The 20,697-nt window shown below is 38.4% G+C and overlaps 1 protein-coding gene across 1 annotated transcript; it reads left to right on the top strand.

Moving 5' to 3' along the window:
- Positions 1 to 208: 208 nt before the first annotated feature.
- Positions 209 to 20,192, top strand: LOC111342366 (uncharacterized). Its single transcript, XM_088727773.1, has 20 exons — positions 209 to 398; positions 585 to 920; positions 4,978 to 5,241; positions 5,612 to 5,730; positions 7,846 to 7,910; positions 8,880 to 9,028; positions 9,784 to 9,813; positions 9,978 to 10,007; positions 10,987 to 11,136; positions 11,679 to 11,706; positions 12,384 to 12,426; positions 13,049 to 13,358; positions 14,038 to 14,147; positions 14,797 to 14,919; positions 15,186 to 15,256; positions 15,596 to 15,636; positions 16,213 to 16,309; positions 16,767 to 16,866; positions 17,064 to 19,531; positions 20,034 to 20,192. Exons 1-19 carry the CDS (start codon positions 323 to 325, stop codon positions 17,127 to 17,129), a joined length of 2,208 nt encoding a protein of 735 aa, XP_088583899.1. The 5' UTR covers positions 209 to 322; the 3' UTR covers positions 17,130 to 19,531; positions 20,034 to 20,192.
- Positions 20,193 to 20,697: the final 505 nt, after the last annotated feature.

Below are 20,697 nucleotides of genomic sequence, written 5' to 3'. Positions count from 1 at the left end.
TTCTTGTTTCTTCCGTAAGCGGACATCTACTCTATTTCTCTTTGGCGTCTGCCCTTTGGAATAATTCTCGTAAGCGGACAGCGCTACTAACGGAGACTTTTCCGAGGCTGTCTGCTTAAGACAAAGTTGACTGTAAATCCTTTCAAGTGCAATCCTCTTTTATACGTGGTAAAGGGTAAGTCAGGCAGAGGACTGGACCCGATCGACGGTTTCCGTTTCGCGTTTCGTCCCATCAAGTATACAACGGCGTTCCTTAAATGCGGTTTCTTTCGATTAATTTCGGAAAAGGAATATATAAGAAGTTTTGTCTTGTGAAAGGATAATGGATGTTTATCTTGCTGGTGCTCTTCGATGGCTCACAGCCACGCTGTTATTCTGTTCCGCAATTCGGAAGACAGGTAATGCATGTGCAGTCAAGCATATTGAGATGTTAGTTTTGGTTTCGATTTGAGATAAAGCTCTACAATAATTCGACAGACCGAAACACATCCCTAAATGTATTGACAAATGAACTTCGAAACTTTTGTAGTTACGCGTGATGTGTTAAATAGTTTAGTTGAATAGTTTCTGTTTTCCTCCTTCAGTGCCATTCAGAATCAGCAAAAGACCTCCTTCCAATGTTAATGTAGTATTAGGAGTAAACAGCAATCGAGTCAGACTTGAGTGGCTGTATTCTGATGCACCGAGTTCGTATTTCGTTCAATTTTGGAAAGAGAAACCTGGTACTCTTGAACAATTATCAACAAACAAGAATGGGACAGCGTTCTATCCAAACTCGACAATTGAATTCGAGGCCTTACTTCCTGCAACACTAATACTAAAGAACGTACAGAGAAATGATGATTACACCTACTCAATGTACTTGATGGATTCTAGTGCGATAGTGGTAGAGTCAAGCGCAGTTGCTCTAAATGTGGTTGGTAAGTGATGGTGTTTCATGAGTTGCTTTGATACACTTTGTCCTGTAATACTTTTCTTGTGATTTGGTTACTGCATTCTCCGCTAACGTTGTTGTGTCTAATGGTATTGTGCCCTTCTCAGAAAGGTCACGATGTAATCTCTATTCGATAGCTATATCTCTCTTTGTGTGAAATGAAGCATTATTCTTTGAAATTTGCAGTGTGCGAATCTTATAATGCACCCAGTAACTTAAATTATTGTGAAGATTTAGCCAAGCCCAAAAGCGGAGTTTCTGCTATTCATTTTAATAGAGCTCCTCACATGCTGTTTAAAAGTTTAATTTATTGTAGGGAATTTAGGGGCAGTCCTGTCTCAATAATATTTATCACTATTTACTACTACAATAATATTTATTACTTTTTAGATCCTACACAGTTACACTTCCAGTGCTTTTACGTCTCGTTCCTTTCCAGCCGCAACTGATGTAATCCTTATTTCACGTGATACTAGGAAGGACTGAAGGAATTCTGATCGTTGTGTTACATTTGAGTTTTCTGCCGCTTTAATCGCTGATGAAAATGATAATTCAAACAGCTCTAAGTTTATGTAAATCTGTTCTGACGGTAGTGTCGATGTTACTGATACAGGCGCGATTCTGCTCTTGTTTTCGCACTAATTCACCAACAGCGCTTTTTTTTTTTTGGCATTATAAGAAGTGTTCAATTAGGCGTTGTGTCAGCAATACTTCAGTGGATAAAGTTGTTTAATGACGGAAGACAATGGTGACAATATTATCTTACAGTTGCGACTAATGCGTCGTTTAAGAATAATAGGAGTATGCTTTGTTTCTAGTCCATGCTCTTTACAGCGGATGTTTAGCGACTCTAGAAATCACCATTGCTATTACAACCTGCCCGGGTGTCGTGATTGTTTGCTACTTTACATTATGATATAATACATTAAGGGATATGTCACGCCATAAATATATGCCCTGAAGCCTTGCATTTTGTTGCTCCTGTGTTAATTGATTTTGTTCCCTATTGCTATTGACAAATAGCAACGCGCGTGCCGAAAATCGCTTTTTTTCTTTTTTGTAAATTTCAGGTCCCTCTCTCTCGAAGAAACTATAACCTGAAGGTAATATTCTAAATAAGCAAGAAGCGGGAATAAAATCGAACTCTCACGTGCGTTATCCGAAAACCCGGCTTCTTATAGAGTCAGCCGTTGCCTCCAAATATACAAACAAAAAAATTGGTTTATAATAAACAGAATGGACGTGACTAGCATTTGAAAGACGGTAAAAAAAAAAAAACAACAACAACAACAACTTCGGGGACCAGAATTGGTATTTAGCGTACGACAAACTAACCGACTGTTTTGCTTCGCAAACATCCAAATGTCCGAATCTAACGCCCAATGTCAAGAGAACGCTAATCGACAGCCAACTAAATTCAGTATGGCGATTACGATATTTTTAAACAATACTCTGACCTGATCATGAAGTGACAGGAAACGTAATAGAACCGCAACTCACATAGTACTAGGCCCACAATACGTAAATGGTTACTACGCTAACCCTTGAATGAAATATCTACGTTCACATTCCATTTACTTTAACTTAAGAGCTACCTTACGAGCAAGGCCGCTATAATCGAGTCCATACCACATTTCGTCAATTTTTGCTTATACAAAATGGGTATTTTCTAGGACGGTACTCTTTAAGGGTGTGACGTTTGTAAACGACACGATCTCAGTCTAACAAGGGTAGGTGATGTCGTCTTCTGTTCATCTATCTTTCGCCGCTGCGCAGTAGTGTTAATACTAACATATTTTTTTCACTTTCGCAACATTTACAAATCCATTTATGATACTTCCGTAACTTTCTGCTAACAGTATTATTGAAATAAATCTCAAATTCACGAGGAAACCTTTTAAAGACAAGGTTCGGTATGACCAATGCCATTATCCGCTCAGTGTATTCCACCGTTGACTTTGTTTTTACACCTAACATGCAAACACGTTTGAAAATAGTAAACACTCGTGCGCACAAATGTAACACTTGGAAACTTAATATATTTGAAGAAATGATGGCAAGTACCTGGCACCTGAGTATTTAACATTCTGGTCTTGCTCGGGCTCTTGGTTATTATTGGCCGTCTTTTATCCAGAACTGTGTTACGATACACACCAATATCCTTTACGCTGAAGAGGACGTCAGGTCTTTAGAACAGACGATTAATGCTGCACTTAAAAATTTACAAGACAGGCCAACGACGACAAGATTGAGTCTGATTATAAAAAAATCAGATCTTGTAATTATTCTGACTTCACAAAATAAAATCCTTTATTTTCCGATCCACAAATAAGTATATTTGATTGTGAAACAAACAGAAGAGTCACTTTAGAGCATGAGAGCCACATAGGATATTTAGGTGTTATGATTAGTGAAAATCTCTCTTGGAAAAACCACCACGTTGACTACCTTATCGCTAAAATAAGTAACACCACAGGAATGATTGCTGAGCTGTGATACTCTGTTACATCATCTGTAGTCATTAATTTCTACAAATCCTTAATGTGACCTTATATAACTTATAGACTCACTGCTTAGAAAAATGCCTCTAATGAATATCCTAGAAAAGTTGTTGTCATCCAAAAGCGAGTATAACGTTTAATCTACTTTAACGATTAATCTATAGAAAAGAGCATGCTACCATTTTTGTAAATGCAAAAAGTCTACCTATTACCTTCTTATATTATGAAGTTCTACGGACAATATTGCTCGATGTTTATAACGACGAGAGATTTGTGGTAACGGAATAAACAACTCCACGTCATGTAAAAAAAAAAGTACAATTCACTTTAGTTCCTCAACGGCAGAAACGACGTAGGTTGAAAGTAAAACAACAAACAATTACAAAAGTTGCAGTATACGATATAAACAATGACAAACATCAGAAGACTATAAAACAGTTACATTGTTACGGCCACAGAAAGGACCAAGATTGATTACGGTATTGCGAAACTGCTAAGGCAAAAAGTAAACAAAAGGAAAAGTACGAATGAAAACTGCGGCACGTTACCGAACTGCGCTTAAAGTAAAAAACGGGAAAACAGGCGTATTAATGCTATATGTACATAGGTTGAAATTATGCGAAGAAGCAACAAGGCTGCAAAAAAACGACAAAAAAGCGTCAATGAAACAATAAGTGTAAACGTTCGCTAGTTACGGAGTGATAAGACTTTCAATAAACTTTAAACACGCAAAGAATCGAACACGAAAAAATGCTACACTTAGAATTTACAATCATCAAAGTTTTTATGAGAACGTTGAACATCCAGACCTTTACTACTCGCTCATTAATGTCAAAACTCTTCAACGTTGAGCACTCTAGCATTAAACCACAATGAAAGGTCTTTTCGCCGGTGTGTTCGTGTCAAAATCTGGAATAAGATACCTGATGGCATAGATATCTTTCAAAAAAGGAATATTTTGTATGTTAAATATGCGAAACAAAATAAAGTGTTAAGTTTGCTAAGAGTATTTTTACGGCTCATGTCTAAGACATCTTCGATTCCCATTCCACATAACGTTTCTAGCCGCTCGTTCAAATCGAACTCGGACTCGCATTCGAGACACATGGTGATGTTAGGAGATAATTATGCGAGCTATATGCCAGTGTTTGTAAATTTCCATGTTCCTATTGTCTTTCTCTTCAAAATCGGTTCAGTCACTTATTGCTGCAGTGACCTATGACTGACTGCATGGAGAAACATTCCGCTATTGTCGTCTACTTGGAAAGTTTATTCGCTCAAGAATATCATGTAGTGTGACCCAGTTAGAGCTTGATTGTGGACATTTTCATACAAAGGCTAGCGTACTTACTACATAGGCGCATGCTTTTCTCGATGAACATCCCACTATATGTATGGATGTATTATTAATAGACTAAGCGTTACCTTCCCCGACCATTTAGCGATATTCTCTTACGATTCACAGGGCCTTTGGGGAGCAATTCCTTCGTGTACGTTGACAATCCATACACAAAGAATTTATCTTAAATTGTTATTTCACAGTGCCTCCAGAAATATCTGATCTACCGGAAGCAAGCTCTTTACTTACCATTGGAGAAAACCACTTTCTGACCTGTAACGCATCTGGTGACCCTCTACCAAATATTACTTGGACAAAAGATGGTATTCCCGAGGACAAGTTTAAAGTAACAGGTCACCACCTTCATTTAAACAACGTGAATTTAGAGGATGTAGGATCATACAGATGTACAGCTAGGAATGGATATGGAGATGATGCAACCGCTATCAGCATCGTTGGCATAAGATGTTAGTAGTCTGATCTCTACTTTCAAAGCTGTTTCTGTGATTACTACACGTTTTATAGTAGCAGATGCCACTTTATTTGAATTCATGCTGAAATTACACAACAACGTAATGACGTGGACTTACCACAACATTAAAAATACGTGTTCCTTTGTGTTTCCTCTGTTTCACTTGGAAGAACATTGAGAAGATTTCAAATCAGTAGTTTTAAATCAGACCCTGAATTCGTCTCAGTCCATCAAACCGCAAAAAAGAACTCGGCCAATATTCAGCCATCTTGACCTCACAGTTTGTCAATAACGGTGCTACTCGGTATAAAATAATGACTGTTAAACGAACAAGTGTTAATTTTTCTGATGTAATCATACTGTAGGTGATGATTGTGAAATTAGGATGGTGGGAGTAACATTAAAGAATGAAGTCTGGAGGTCAGCCTTGAATAACAGATCGGGAGTTGAGTTTAAAACTTTGGAGTCGAAGCTGTTATCGGAAGTAAGTATCCTGCAGCATCTAGTAGTTACATTTGGTGACCATATCTGGGCAAACAAGCTTTTTTGTTCATACTTCTCGTCATACCGTGGTAATTTAGAAATTTCTAAATTTTGAACGTAAAATAACCTTTATTATAATCCAACTACACCTAGACGAGTACAAATAACGCCATAGACGAGTACAAATATCACGCGGTATTTGTACTCGTCTATTGTAGAGTACTGGTTAAACAGGTTTTCTCGCATCGCGCAAGCAAAGAATTGGATTGTAGTTACCAAAAAAAAAAAAGAAAACAAGTGGCGGACAATTTGAATCATATTTCCGACGACGAAGAGTCAGAATGGCTGGCAAATATAGATCCAGGTTCATTAGATGAATCGAACGAAGAAAAACTGCTTGACGACCAGATAATTTCTTCATTCAATGAAGCAAATAGAAACAGCAACTCAACAACGCGCCAATTCCGTTCCGCTTCCCATACTTCTGTCACGCATTCCCCGTAAATACATATCCGCGAAATTCGCCCGCACTGAAATAACAGTTTGGCGTGTTGGATAATAAATAACTTATTAGACGTTTTGTTGTGTAGTATCGCTGAGTATTTTTACTCGTTATTTGTATTTTGACTCGCCCTACGGGCTCGTCAATTTACGGCACAACTCGTATATTACTCAGCGATACTACACAACAAAACGTCTAATAAGACATATTTATTATCCAACTATACCTAGACGAGTACAAATAACGCCATAGACGAGTACGAATATCACGCGGTATTTGTACTTATCTATTGTAGCACCGGTTAAACAGGTTTTCTCGCATCGCGCAAGCGAAGAATTGGATTGTAGTTACGAAAAACAAAAACAAAAATGGCGGACAATTTGAATCCTATTTCCGACGACGAAGAGTCAGAATGGCTGGCAAATATAGGTCCAAGTTCATTAGATGAATCGAACGAAGGAAAACAGCTTGACGACCAGAAAATTTCTTCATTTAAGGAAGAAAATAGAAACAACGACACAACAACGCGCAAATTCCGTTCCGCATCGCATACTTCTGTCACCTACTCCCCTTAAATAAATATCCACGAAATTCGCCCTCACCGAAATAACAGTTTGGCGTGTTGGATAATAAATAACTTATTAGACATTTTGTTGTATAGTATCGCTGAGTATTTTTACTCGTTATTTGTATTTTGACTCGTCCTACGGGCTCGTCAAAATGCGGCACGACTCGTAAAAATACTCAGCGATACTATACAACAAAACGTCTAATAAGATATATGTACCTCTCGTCCAGTACTGCCTGAACTGACTTAGCCTCCTTTTATTTGTTGCACTAACCTTTAAAAGACTAGCTGAAGAAATTGTTTTTCATGGCTCTGCTCTTCATTGAACATTGAGTGAGGAGTGTTCAGTTCTTGAGTTAATGGAATGTCGTGAACAACTGTGGTATGTCGGAACAGTGGTCACATAAGCATCCGGGAACTTTGAGAGTGGCGAGAGTTGTGTATTTTGTGTGTTACGTTAAATTTGTGGTTTTGAAGCCTTTGTGGTGTACAACTCTACAAAAGCTCAGATGTGTGAGTTTGATTATAACTAAAAAGCATTCGTATGCTCTTGAAGTGCAATTATCTATCTGGCAAACCTATGGGGGCTTGTACACCTGATACTTTTCTGGCTTAAAATTCGATTCTGAGAGTTCTTTTGAATTTCTTGGATTAGAAAGTTAAGCAAAGTTAAGTGAGGAGAGATAATGGTTTCCACGGTTGAAAATTGATGCTTGTGCACTTAAGTGACAATTGTGTCCTAGGGTCATATATAGCATAAAGTTTGGTTGCTTGATTTGTGTCCAATCCTCAACTCATGTTTCATGAGAATTAGAGATCAGATCGTGATAGCCTGAATTTATTACAACGATAGATTGGGGGAGTAATTAAAGATAAGAAATTTGAGAACTTGAAACATCCAGGGCTCATCTTGCGAGGGAAGTGTTTTACAAGTTTTGATCCAACGAGCCAAAAATTATCGTCTCAGACGAGTGGATGAGTGCATAGTGTTTTTGCTCTGCGTACAAATTTGAATTGTGCATTTCAGCATTTTTTCTTGTATTCAGATTTCCTCTATCTTCACCAAAAATCCTGGAAAACAACTGTACACAGTTAGTCTCCTTAGTTTCAGGTAAATGTCAAGCTAAGACTGCTCAATGCATGCATATGTTAGACTTTTTTTAATTTAAATGTCTTAAGGCCGACCAATCGCACGCATTATTTCACTTTATAATCTTGCAACATTGTTGCATGCAATGTGTTGAACACTTTTTGCCATCCTGGTGCAACAGGATGAAACATGTTGCAATATGTTAGATGGTGTTGGATGAAGTTCGAAAGTGGTCATATTTTTGTTGTAACATTTTTTGATATTGCAAGATGTTGCACGCATTTGAGAGGCTGTTTCACAACATCTCTTATTACAACATAACCAAAGTAAAGCGCTCGCTCTGATTGGTCAATTCAGCGTCCCCCATTTGCCCATGGGTGTACGCTGCTGACGTGAGCTAATGCAAAGACTAGTTTTCCGCCCGCTTGTTTTTTCCGGTCATGTAAGATTTGTTAAATGAAAGGAAATTCTCGCTACAATGTATCAATGTTATGTTATAAAACAAATGGTAAACGCCACAGTGTACACTATTGAGTTACAGATGCACTTGGGAGGTTTGCTAAGCACTCAAGAAGCTATAGTCGCTCTCGGCTATCGCCTCGCGCGACTCTTACGCTTCTTTCGTGCTTAGCAACCTCCCGCGTGCATCCATAACTCAATAGTGTACGCTGTGGTGTTTACCATTGGTTAAACATTATCCAGCAATGTTGCAACATGTTGCGTTCAGGTTGCGTGCGTTTGACTGGGCGTCAAAACTTAATTGTCATCTTTGGAGCATTAAATTTGCATCTTGCAATCCTTTGATATTGCAGGATTTAGTTACAGTCAACTATTGATAAATATGTATACAAACATCTTGAGATATTCATCGCGTTTAGTTTTGAAAAATTGATGTTGAGGAGGATGATGTGTATGGTCAAGATGAAAATTCGTTGACCGGTTTCTGTTACGAAAAGAGCTTTGATAAGCAAGTATTTTCTTTTCTTATAGTAGAACTGATAGTTCAGCTGCTATTGCTGTATTAAGGCTGAAGTTCACAGACCCTTTAAAACCACTGGAAGATGAAATCTTAAAAGGAAAGCTTGGGTCACTCACAGTTGGCCGTGAGCTCGAACTCCCTTCAGCTACCGGGAAACCAAGTGGGTTACTTATATACAAGTATCTCAAGGATATTAAGCGCCACGCGAAGATACCAATTTTATCTTCTAGTTTTGATAACAACTATCCCTTGCTCGCTTCGTTCGCTCATGAGAGACAATATCAATGGTAGATGATACATTCATATCAAGAACTGCACATTGATATAACGTCCTGTTTACTATACAGTTATTATTTACCTACGTTGGTGTCAGACATCTCAGTCTCTGAATGAGGGGATCTTTTGCACATTTAAAAAGCTCGAAGAAATCTTCTTCCACCTCTGACATAAAAAATGAAACAAGCTCTCGTGCGACGAACGTTTCCCGCCAATTCAAACTTGTGAATGTCCTCAAATCGAGAGAAAGTGACTCGTGGTCAAAAGTGATCACGATAGTTACGATGACGACAATGTGAAGATATCTTGTAATCACAAGAGAAATTCTGGTATTTCACCAATATGTCACTATTACTCCTGCATGTTACTTTCTCTTTAACACGACAACACTTGTTTAGATTCCTGTAAACTGACTACTTTTTCCATCAGTACCATTAACAAAGAGTACCGTAAAGGTGTAAGATAATCTCATTAATTCTGTTCTCTTTCTAAGATAGATGTACCTTAACCATCACAGTTTGCTTTATCCCGAAGTTACTATTATTTCGAGAAATTCTGATCTTGTAGTTGAATATTTTGTTTCCCTTTTACCATGCAAGTGACTCATATATATCCCAATGATTACTTGCTCTTTTCCAGCTTTTCCCTGTACAAACGCTGCAACCACAGGTAAGAGACAATAAATAAACTGTTAGTCGAAATTCAATCTTACTTGAGTGATATTCTGTCCAAACGTTTGCACATTATTTTATTTCTTAATGTTATGTTTTATTTCTTTTGCTACTTTTTGCAACACGTGAATTAATGCTTAAATATTTCGTGTTCTTTTCCAGCTGTTCCCCTGACAAGAAGTACGGCCTCAGGTAAGAGCCAATCGCTCTATATCAATTTTACTTGAATGCAAAAATTTACAAAGGCCTTAGGAAATATAGGCTGTAAAGGTCTTTAAACCCCCTTATCTTCAATCAAAAACTAAAGCATGCTAAGCGAAGTAGCCGATGAGTTACGAACTGTTTTTTTGTTTGTTAGTATCGAGTTTATGATTTCAAAATAACAGTCCATCCCCAATATGTGTGCATCAAGGGTGCCTGATGAAAACCGGATCAGACAAAGGAAAAAAGAGGCTAACAATTAAAATTCGCAGAAGTGAATAATGAATAATGTGCAATTGATTTAATTTTGCGTAAAGAAGTTTGTTTTCTAAGCCCAACTGAATTATAGGTCAACAGACTCGTACATGCTCGGGCAACTGCACGCGACCGTTCGCCTTCTGTTAAGCTTTGTTCTTGAAAAGAAAGTCACTATCAACGTCCACCCGCAAAAGAAACATTTTAGGCATGAAATTGTACGTTTTATGTATATGCAATGCTTGACAATGGCTTGAATGAGGAGTTGAGGAGTTAAAATTTTATGCCTCTACTTTCTCTTCACGTTTTTGCGAGTATTATTTTTTTTAATGTAACGATACTGCACACGAATACCTATCAGTCTTTGAATTGTGGACTACCAAGTAAATTTTTGTTATTACGTACTAAGTTGAGTATTTATTCATGGGTTTCATGATATCAAGTGTTTAAATTTCGGCATCAGAACTGTAAGAAGTCGAATAGGAGAGGCGAAGGTCTCAAATAGATTTGCTGAATTAAAAGTTCATTCCACACCAAGATCAAATTTTTATCCTGGCACTGAAAAACAGAATGTAAAAAAATGCTGAATAGAATCGCAGAAAAAGGTGGGTTTATCCCTAGTCCCTCTCGATGTGTCCATGATAAACACCTCTCTAAATACCATTCATTTCAGCCATATAATGTCAGCTGGGTATGTATGTTTACACACTTGCAGGTTTTCCTAAAGTTACAAATCAAAGTGAGGATCGGAAAAAACACCAAAATATGCTTCGAAATCATGCCATTTACTTGACAATCATTTTTCTTCTTGTGGTGATTATCATTGGGTTAGTGCTTGTCATTTGGAGAGGGAGGAATAAGCAAGGTGAGATATCAGATCTAATTTGCTCTTTACTCCTACCGTAATCTCTGTTGATTGGCTTGTAATCCAATATTGAAAGAGTCTTAGACAAAACTGTTCAAAAAATTGAATTTGAAAGGGTTTCAAGCCGGCTCTGAGGATGCAGAAGGAAATTACGTCTTGGATTACCCTCACTGCTCTTCCGTTTCTTGATTTTTGAGTTTGGAAACAAGTTTAGTTGCAATGTCAGCTCGTGGTCTTTTTTAAAATAATCTCTGTCAAGAAGAGTAACATTTCCATTGCTCAACTAAAGATTCTTGAAATCTGAGATATTCAAAAATTAGAATCATGATAGGTAGAATGACCCCATGAGGTTAGACTTGCGCAGCATTTATCGTAAGCTACGAAAACCATGTAGTCCCACATCAGAGAGTGTCCTCCAATCTGTTTCGACGTTTCGTTGCAGCAGTTTGTTTATGAACTGAGTTTCGTTTTTATTCGAAGTCAAGTTCTGCTTTTGGGATCAGCTTCTTCGTTGGTAGTAAATATGTTGTTTTATCCTACAGGATTTACAGGTGCATTAAAGCAAACAGGGTACGTAAAAGGTAGTGTTAAGTCAATTTGGGGTCTTTCTCACAACAAGCCAAATATATTTCTCTTTCATTAAAGCGCTTTCAAAGCAATGTTGCCTCGCTTATCAGTTATTGAATTCCTCAAGATAAACAGACAGTCACTGCCTACAAAAGAACGACTGAAGGGAGGAGTAGCCTGTGTCAGCTAGAATTCCTGAATTACTTTTTTCACATGAAGATCAGTGAGTCACTCTATCACTTTGACTAAACTTGGCTACAACAGATTCTTCCAATAATCTCCTTTCGATATGTTAAAACTCAGTTTTCGTTGCCAAATCTTAGAGGACTCAAACAAAGGAAACCAAATGCTGAACAAGTTTGTTCATGAGGAATTTCAATGTATCAGAAGATTGTAGTTGCGGTTTCTCTTGTTTTCATTCTTGAACATATAATTTCACTAGGTTTGTGCCTGTCCCGTGTCGTTTAATCGCCTCCTAGCTTCGGGCTTTAGTTTGGACTTACTGTATCATCTAGTTCTTTCTGAAATTTGGATGGTAGACTATTGTCCATACAAAATTATGGCATCTTAAACTGCAGAAGTGAAAAATTTATGCACTTCCTTTGTGACCCTCATTTTCATAAGCAGCAAAAATTGAGATTTGCCTCTCTTTACCAGGTATTTTCATGTTTACGTTTTAGTAATCTGAAGTATCATTGCCGAGAAGACCGGATTGATATCCAGGTGATGAAATTCAAAACTGCGTTAATCTTCTTTTCATGCTACATGCAACTATAATTCGAAATTTAATGTGACACATGAGGGCACCATTGAACTCTTTCTTGACTAATACTTCGTTCATTATATTTATCAGTTACTGCAATAAACAAACTATTTAGTACAGTAGTGTTTAATTAAAAAAAGAACTTGTGCACTAGTGAGCCCTGATGACCAGCACATCCACCCGAATGACCTATGGTTTCAGTCAAACCATCCGTGAAAGCCGTTTTTCTTTTAAGAAAACAGCCTATTAGTCCACTGAGTGGATGTGTGACTAAATCAAAAATAGTTTGTGCTGATTGATTTGCAATGTATTTGGAAATTATTTGTTTGAAATGACTTACGGCAAAAATTCATTTTAGAAGACACTTTATGAAAAATGTTCGCTTCCCGAAACAGATGATGCCTTAGCAATATTTGCAACATCTTTCAGGGTCAAGAACCACAATTAGAGCTTCAATTGATAGGATGTACAAATACGCAGAGATTTGCTGTTAAAAGATAAGCGTCATAAGCAGTTTGCCACTTTGCAGCGACATCGCTCCTCCAAACATGATACGATTGAGATCATATTGCAATCTTTCAGGTTCAAGAAACACCAATGGAAGTGCAGCTCACAGAATGTACAAATGTTCAGGGATATTTGCTGTCAGATTATGATCAGTCTCCCTCTTTGCAGTCAGCAAACACACTTCACGAGCAAACTCTGGTCTCCTCGGACTACATGCCGCTTGATCAATCGACAAAACTTCGAAACTGGGAAATAAGACGGGAACAAGTACACATTATAAAAATGATTGGAAAGGGTGCTTTCTCCCAGGTTGCAAAGGCAATAGCTTTTTTAAATACCAATGGAACAGAAGAACAGATAACTGTAGCAGTAAAAATGCTAAAAAGTACGTGATTCAGTAAGATGACACGGGGATATGGGTGGTTGATGTTTGCTCTGATGAATTGCCGAATTTCGCCGGTGAAAAATATATCGAAGGTAGGGAAAGGTATTTTTCGTCTTGTCATTCGAGCGTGGAACAAAGAAAAAAAGGCACGCGAGTTTCTTTGAGGAATCTCAGAGTCTCTTTACAGAGACTCTGTAAAGACCAACATCGTAACGTCCTTGCTCAGCATAGAGCCTCTGTGGTGCAGTGATAGAGCACTGGAGCGCGGAATTGGATCGTCTGAGGGTCGATTCCTCATGAAGACTCAAAATTTTTCCTTTGTACCACAATCGCGGCGAGACGATAAACGTCCTTCTCTATTTCTTCAGCAAGCCCAAATTTACCGTCCTTCTTAATATATACATATCCAAGGTGCTCGTCTTGTAGGGCATCTTGAAGCACGGCTATTGCCAGCGATTCGTATCTTCCAATACGCTATGTGATGTTGCCACTGAAGTTATTTCATTCATAACAGGCAATTTTATAACAAAGGAAAAAGTTACTTAGTGGAGCAATTTCATGCGCTATTTAACGCACAGCTACAATTAAATGAATTGAAAAAAAAGGTTTTAAAGTTTCTTTCTATAGTTATTAGTGCCAAATCGTAAACATGGAAAATGCTTTGGTCCTTCTGTAATAGAAAATGCTCCTGAATCAGACAGAAAGGATCTCCTGTCAGAACTTGAGGTAATGAAGATACTAAAGCCTCATCCTCATGTCATCAAACTAATGGATGCGTCACCAACTCTGGTAAGAAAACTGAATCTTCAAGAATAACTTTATATTCTAAAAGATGAATGAAAAAAATGTAGATTATATGTACCCTTTGTAGATCCTTTACTTGTTCTGATTGAGTACATACCTTACGGTGATCTGTTGGGTTACCTAAGAAAGAGTCGCGGTCTGAATGACACATATTTTAAAGACCCGGATGTTGAACCTGAGACGAACCTTACCGCGGAACAACTGGTGCGATTTTCCTGCCAAATTGCTGATGGAATGAGGTACCTCTCGTCCAACAAGGTGGGTAAAGAATTTTGTAGGTTCTGCGTCTATAAAGGTTACCATAGTCTCGCTTATTCTTTTCATTTGCTTTGCCCGAACTCTTTCCCCACTTATCCGAACTTCCTGTTTTAAAAGATTTTATAGACATGGAGAGCCGAAAATTCAAGTGGCACCCCCACAACGTGCCAGTAAATGAATTTGGGATGAATTGTCGTGTGGACATTGTGGAGACATTTAGTAACATAGGTTGTCACCTAAGCCTGGAGTGTTCGGTCAATAAGATGGTATAATTTCAATTTGTTTTGTTTCATCTTTCAATAACAAGCCAGCTCCAACCCAGTTTTTGGTTCTTTTCAATCAGTTATAAATAAGTAACCCTCTAGTTTCCGCTCAGATCATCCATCGTGACTTGGCGGCCAGAAATGTTCTTGTTGGAGAAGGAGAAGAGTGTAAGGTGACAGATTTTGGAATGGCCAGGAAAGTTCACCAGGATGATATCTACACCATACACAGTGGGGTGAGAAAGGTTCTTAAAAACCTCTATGAATTGAAAAGAGCACAGGAAATACTTATTATAAGTTTAATTAGCCAATACATTGTTATAAAGTTTGTTAAAAATGGTTTCCACTTATTTTTCGTAGCGTAAAATAAATGTTATTGTGAGGTACCAATTGCTAAACACCTACACTAAAATTCTTCTTTAGAGTTCCTCTTTGATTCTATGGTCATAGATTATCATTTTTCTGTAACTCTCAAGTAACCATGCACTGTATTCCTTTTTAGGGTCGTCTACCAGCGAAGTGGACAGCATACGAAGGGCTACTTTACGGGACATATACGACCCAAAGTGACGTGTAAATATTCTCTCAGGGAGATTTTGTATCACATGGACGAAACTTTTCATGATGCAACTTCTGGCAGCTATGTTTAGTGACCACAGCCGGACATTAGAGTAGTTGACACATTAGTTCTAATTACCTGTTGTGTGTTTTACAATAGGACACGCTTGGGGGAACTAGTGCGATTGAGATAAATGTTGATTTGGGACTCCACGAAATGTATTAGGCCTCACTCACTCACTTTGTATCGGGATGTATTCATAGCCATTTATTTTTTTTATATTTACAAAATAAATGTACAAATATTTTATAGAGGCGATGATATTAATCTCACAAATCTGTTTTTACGTCCAGATGGAGTTTTGGTGTTGTTCTTTATGAGATATTTACTGTAGGTTGGTGCTCCTCTGTTTTCTCTTCTTTTCTATTTTTTTTTCTTTTGTAGAGTACTATAGACTGCTACAACAATGAAAAAATTATTTTGTTCTCTTTCTCTTGGCTAGATTTCAACTTTACATTCCAGCATATTGGTACCACATACACCAATTTTGAAATAGTTTTTTTTTTATTGTCGTGATCTCTTCGGTAGAAGCGTTGCCTTTACCAAAATACAATGTATTTTCCTGTCGAGTTATATTGAGGGAGATGGATCAAGAAGAGAACGTGACGTCATTTACTTAGGAGTTAACTCGAAAGTAAGATTACTCTCTCTTTTTCTCGATCCAGCCTTCTTAAGAAACTCGTCTTAAACGTAGACCGATAAAGACAGCCTTCAAACGAAAAATTGCGAGTGTAACAGTTCGACTTATTGTCTGAAACTGTGTCGAAATGATTGATAAGCTGCATTTTGCGAGAGAGAAACTGGGCCTTAAGAGAGAACGAAAAGAAATTTTTTTCATTGCAGTGGTCCTTAAATTTGGGGCGTTGCCCTTGCATCGCGACTTGAAATTACTTATTTATGATTTTTCCAGGTGGATCACCGTACCCAGGGATTAATGGCCGAGAAATTGCAGGCAAACTTCAGAAGGGATACCGTATGCCAAAACCAAAACATGTTGATGAACAACTGTAAGTGCTCTTTATTTTGTCTTTTTTCGATATTTTCAGATTCTTTTCTCCATTTTGTTGACGCATTTAAACAACTGTGAAAATCGCCCAAAAGTGGACACCTCTAATAGGGAAACACTACGTCATATTACCCGCGATCAGATAAACCGACACTTCCAACCTCTTATGGAACTCTTTTATTAGCCTAGATGGTGTCCGTTTACCACAGGTCGGTCGATGAAGTGAAGTTTTACTTAGTCACCATTGCATCTAATGTTATCGCCTGAGTATTTGATGTTACTTGTGGCAAGTCTTTTAATATATCCAATACCGACAAAGAAACGAGCTGACGAGTTTGAGATACTCAATGAAGAAAAAAATCTGTGTCATTGATTTTTAATTGCCAAAGTATTTCCTGAGGTTATTTTTTCTTATGATGTTAGTTACTGTGTTGTTGATATAACTGAGATATCTCTAGTTACCAGATCATGTTCCAGTGTTGGGAAGAGAAACCAAACAACCGACCGACATTCTCCCAACTTGAAGACACCTTGAAAAAATTGATGCAAAACATGAACGTAAGTCTGTTCCATATGTAATAACATGCCAAACTTCTCTCTTTAAGTTACTGATAGTGCTTTAGGGTCAAAGAAGGTTATTCATGCTTTCTTTTGTCAGTTACGTCAAATGCTATTTCATTCCCACTTAAATAACATAATATGCCACATGTTAATGTTGAATAACTTTATTGAAGTCTTCTTTTCTTTTGTTTTAGACTTACGTGAATTTGAAGGAATACGATAACAATTTGTACGCGAATGTTGACGACCTATTTGAGTAACAGGATAGGAAAATCGTCTAATTGTATAAGGGAACTAGTTAGAGAGGATGCGTCTAAAAACAGGGCACGTAAAAAAATCATTCGAGTTGTGGAGACATATCCATAAGTACATTTAAAGTATTTTTAAGATATGGTTAACTTGGTCTTGAGGACATTCGCTTGGAAATAGAAGTACACATAATTTGGGGTCCTGAAATGGCCTTCGCTTGAGTTACGAAGGAAGTTTATCTGCTTAGTGCAGACGTACAAGATTATTTTCGGACACTGTGACATAGATCCTCGTATGTTTTTTTTTATTTTAATGTATTGGCGAAAACGCGTAGGAACTATGATTTTAAAGATAAGACCTAAAGAGAGACGTACAAATTACTTTAAATTTTCATTTCTCAATCGCTACATAACAGACTGGAAAAGTATTCCACCGAACGTGATGCATGCACCTTCGTTAATTAAGTCCTATCTATTAGATCATTTGCGTCAATTTCAAATCAGGTGAAACTCGTGATTTATCGGTATCCAATTTAATTAGGTTAGCTTCGGGCCTTATTTAAATTGTACTTCTTAATTTTTAGTGTCAATTTTAGTATGCAATTTAATTAATTTAGTTTTGAGCCGCATTTAAATCTTACTTCTTAAATTTTAGTACATTTAATATTGGAGAATATTCTTTGTATGGGAATTTAGTTTCCCCCAATTATTGACTAGTCATGCGCTTTTTGTATTTTCTGTAGTTTTATTTACCTGTATTAGCATAACAAAGTATTATTAAATTTAAACTTTTAAATAATGCAATGTGCAATTATTTTTTCGTTCTGTTTCGAATCTCCGGTACAAACGTGGACCTACCCTACCTACACGATGTAGTTTCGTAATAGAAGTCGATAGCTTCAATTGCCGTTTCCCACAAGTGTTCCCAACTAGATAAAGTCTAATCTGCGTTCAAACTCCACCACATTGCCAGCCTCATTTCGACATATAGGTAGCACTCCGGTTTGTAAGGTGTCCTGTATGGCCAATCTAACCAAAATATGGACAGCTTTTCCTGGTACACAGCAGTGTGCCACAAGAATGCGGACTGGCCTCCACAAATGAAAGGTGAGGTATTGGACTCTGTCCAATGCCATTATAATACGAAGCGCCAGATGGTTAATGATTGACTATGCTTGAAAGACATTTATCCGATATATCAATTTTAGTTCGCCTTTGTACTCAACCTTGGCTACCCGCCGTTCCCAGGGGAGAGTTTCTGTTCGGAGTTTGGACTGGCCCCTATCCCAGCCTCATCCAAAACTGTCATTCGCTTCCTCGTCCATTTGTCTTTTTACTGCAAATATCCAACGATAATGAATTACCTACCAGCTATCAACCTCCTTCATCTACACCTTGGTCACAATGTCACCTTTCAGGATGCTTTTGCTGTCAAACTAATCGTTCGCGGTCTCCGCCACATTTTGGGTGACACACACGAACAAAAACTACCCATTACTCCAGCGATCCTTCTCCGCCTCCGTCCTACGCTTACGGCCCACAGAGATTCAGGATTCTGGGCGGCGATGCGAATTGGCTTTTACTCTTTTTCCCGTAAGTCTAACCTGGTTCGGAAATCCACCAAAGATTACGACCCTTCTAAAACTCTGTTACGTAAGGATATTATCGTTCGTCCGTGGGGCTTAGTCATTTGCGTGACTTGGTCCAAAACAATCCAGTTCAATGAGCGACAGCTACTCATACCGGTAGTCCGCCTCCCCTGTAATCATCCGTTGTGCCCAGTACAGGCCTACGAACGACACTTGCGCCTATTTCCCGCTCCACCATCCTCGCCCGCCTTTCTGCACTTTTGTGGGGACTTAGCTACACCCATCACACACTCAACTTTTACTACTACTACATTACGCAAATCTTTGAGCATCGCTGGGCTCAAGGCCTCTCACTACTCTGTTCATAGCTTTTGTCGTGGAGGAGCAACCTTCGCCTTCCATTGTGATGCGCCTGTTGAACTCATCAGCCTTCCAGGCGACTGGTCTTCCGACGCCGTGCTCCTGTACATTGACCAGCCTTTAGCACGTCGTTTGTCCGTGGCCCATCCCCATCTTCTCGCCTTCATCCTGCACCTGACTCTTCCCTTCTCCATCCATATGTCTGGCGGTTTGGGCGGCCGCATCGGGGGAGCGGGCCCTATATTTATTCGGCCTCTGTGCTTCTTCTCCCCACTTGATGCGGCTCTACTCTTACCGGCAAACAATAAAGTTGACTTACATTACATGTATGTATCACCTTTATTTATCACCAGCGTAGAATTATGTGAGGTATTGGACTCTGTCTAATGCCATTATAATATCAAGTGCCAGATGGTTACTGATTGACTATACTTGAAAGACGTTTATCCAATTTATCAATTTTACGTATATGAGAACGATCCTTCGCAGTAAAGCACTATTTGAGCAATAGTGAAAATCAGACCTGAAAAAAATTTGAGGCCTGTACGGGATTCGAACCACTGACCTCTGCGATACTAGTGCAGCGCTCTACCAATTGAGCTAACAAGCCAACTGGGAGCAGGCCATCAAATTAATTCGATATAAACCCGTAGATGATAAATCAAACAACAACAAACATATGAAACATATGTGTGAACTGCGGTTATGAGATGGTTATGAGACGGGTTTATATCGAATTAATTTGATGGCCTGCTCCCAGTTGGCTTGTTAGCTCAATTGGTAGAGCGCTGCACTAGTATCGCAGAGGTCAGTGGTTCGAATCCCGTACAGGCCTGAAATTTTTTTCAGGTCTGATTTTCACTATTGCTCAAATAGTGCTTTACTGCGAAGGATCGTTCTCATATACGTCTCATAACCGCAGTTCACACATATGTTTCATATGTTTGTTGTTGTTTATCAATTTTAGTTCGCCTTTGTACTGTTCACAAGTTGCTTTCTCCCACCCGTCCCTACCCGCAGGCCGCATCGGTGCAGCGGGCCATTTATTTATTCTGCCTCTGCGCCTCTGTTTCCCCCTTGATGCGGCTCTGCTCTTACCGGCAAACAATAAAGTTGACTTATGTTACATGTATGTATCACCTTTATTTGTCACCAGGGTAAGATTATAAGGAATTCATTCACTTAAGTGTTTAGGGGATATGTTGGTCTCGCCGGTTATTTTAGTGAGACCTAATTCTGAACTCAATTAAGTACGATACAATTATACACTTTATTACGGCTCCCCTATACGAGGCTATTCTGTCCTAATATAATACATAGATTTAGCCAAGTCTAAAAGCGGAGCTCCCCCCAATAAGTGAAAATTTTGCAATAAAATCTCTTTACATTTATTAAAAATTTTGAGCCAAAAATTCATTCAGTATAGATTAAACCCATTGACACTTTCGTGTAACACGTGCCTGTGAACATAGTTGTCCAAAAGATGTTTAATTCTATTGATACGACGTAGGTTATACAGACAGCTCGAGGACAGTTTAGATACGTGGTCTTCAAAGGTTACAGCAGAGTCGATCCAGACCCCCAAGTCTTTTGTAACAGGAGAGGGCTTGATATTCTTCCTCAATGGAACG

Source organism: Stylophora pistillata, chromosome 7 (genome assembly GCF_964205215.1).
Source record: "Stylophora pistillata chromosome 7, jaStyPist1.2, whole genome shotgun sequence".
Taxonomy (NCBI): domain Eukaryota; kingdom Metazoa; phylum Cnidaria; class Anthozoa; order Scleractinia; family Pocilloporidae; genus Stylophora; species Stylophora pistillata.
This window is presented reverse-complemented; position numbering and strand designations above follow the sequence as displayed.

Bases quoted from the DNA above. Each gene is read 5' to 3' on its own strand.
- LOC111342366 (XM_088727773.1), top strand. From the start codon at position 323: ATGGATGTTTATCTTGCTGGTGCTCTTCGATGGCTCACAGCCACGCTG. The intron at 9,814-9,977 runs GTAAGAGACAAT...GTTCTTTTCCAG, and splicing joins TACAAACGCTGCAACCACAG to CTGTTCCCCTGACAAGAAGT. The intron at 15,257-15,595 runs GTAAATATTCTC...TTTTACGTCCAG, and splicing joins TATACGACCCAAAGTGACGT to ATGGAGTTTTGGTGTTGTTC.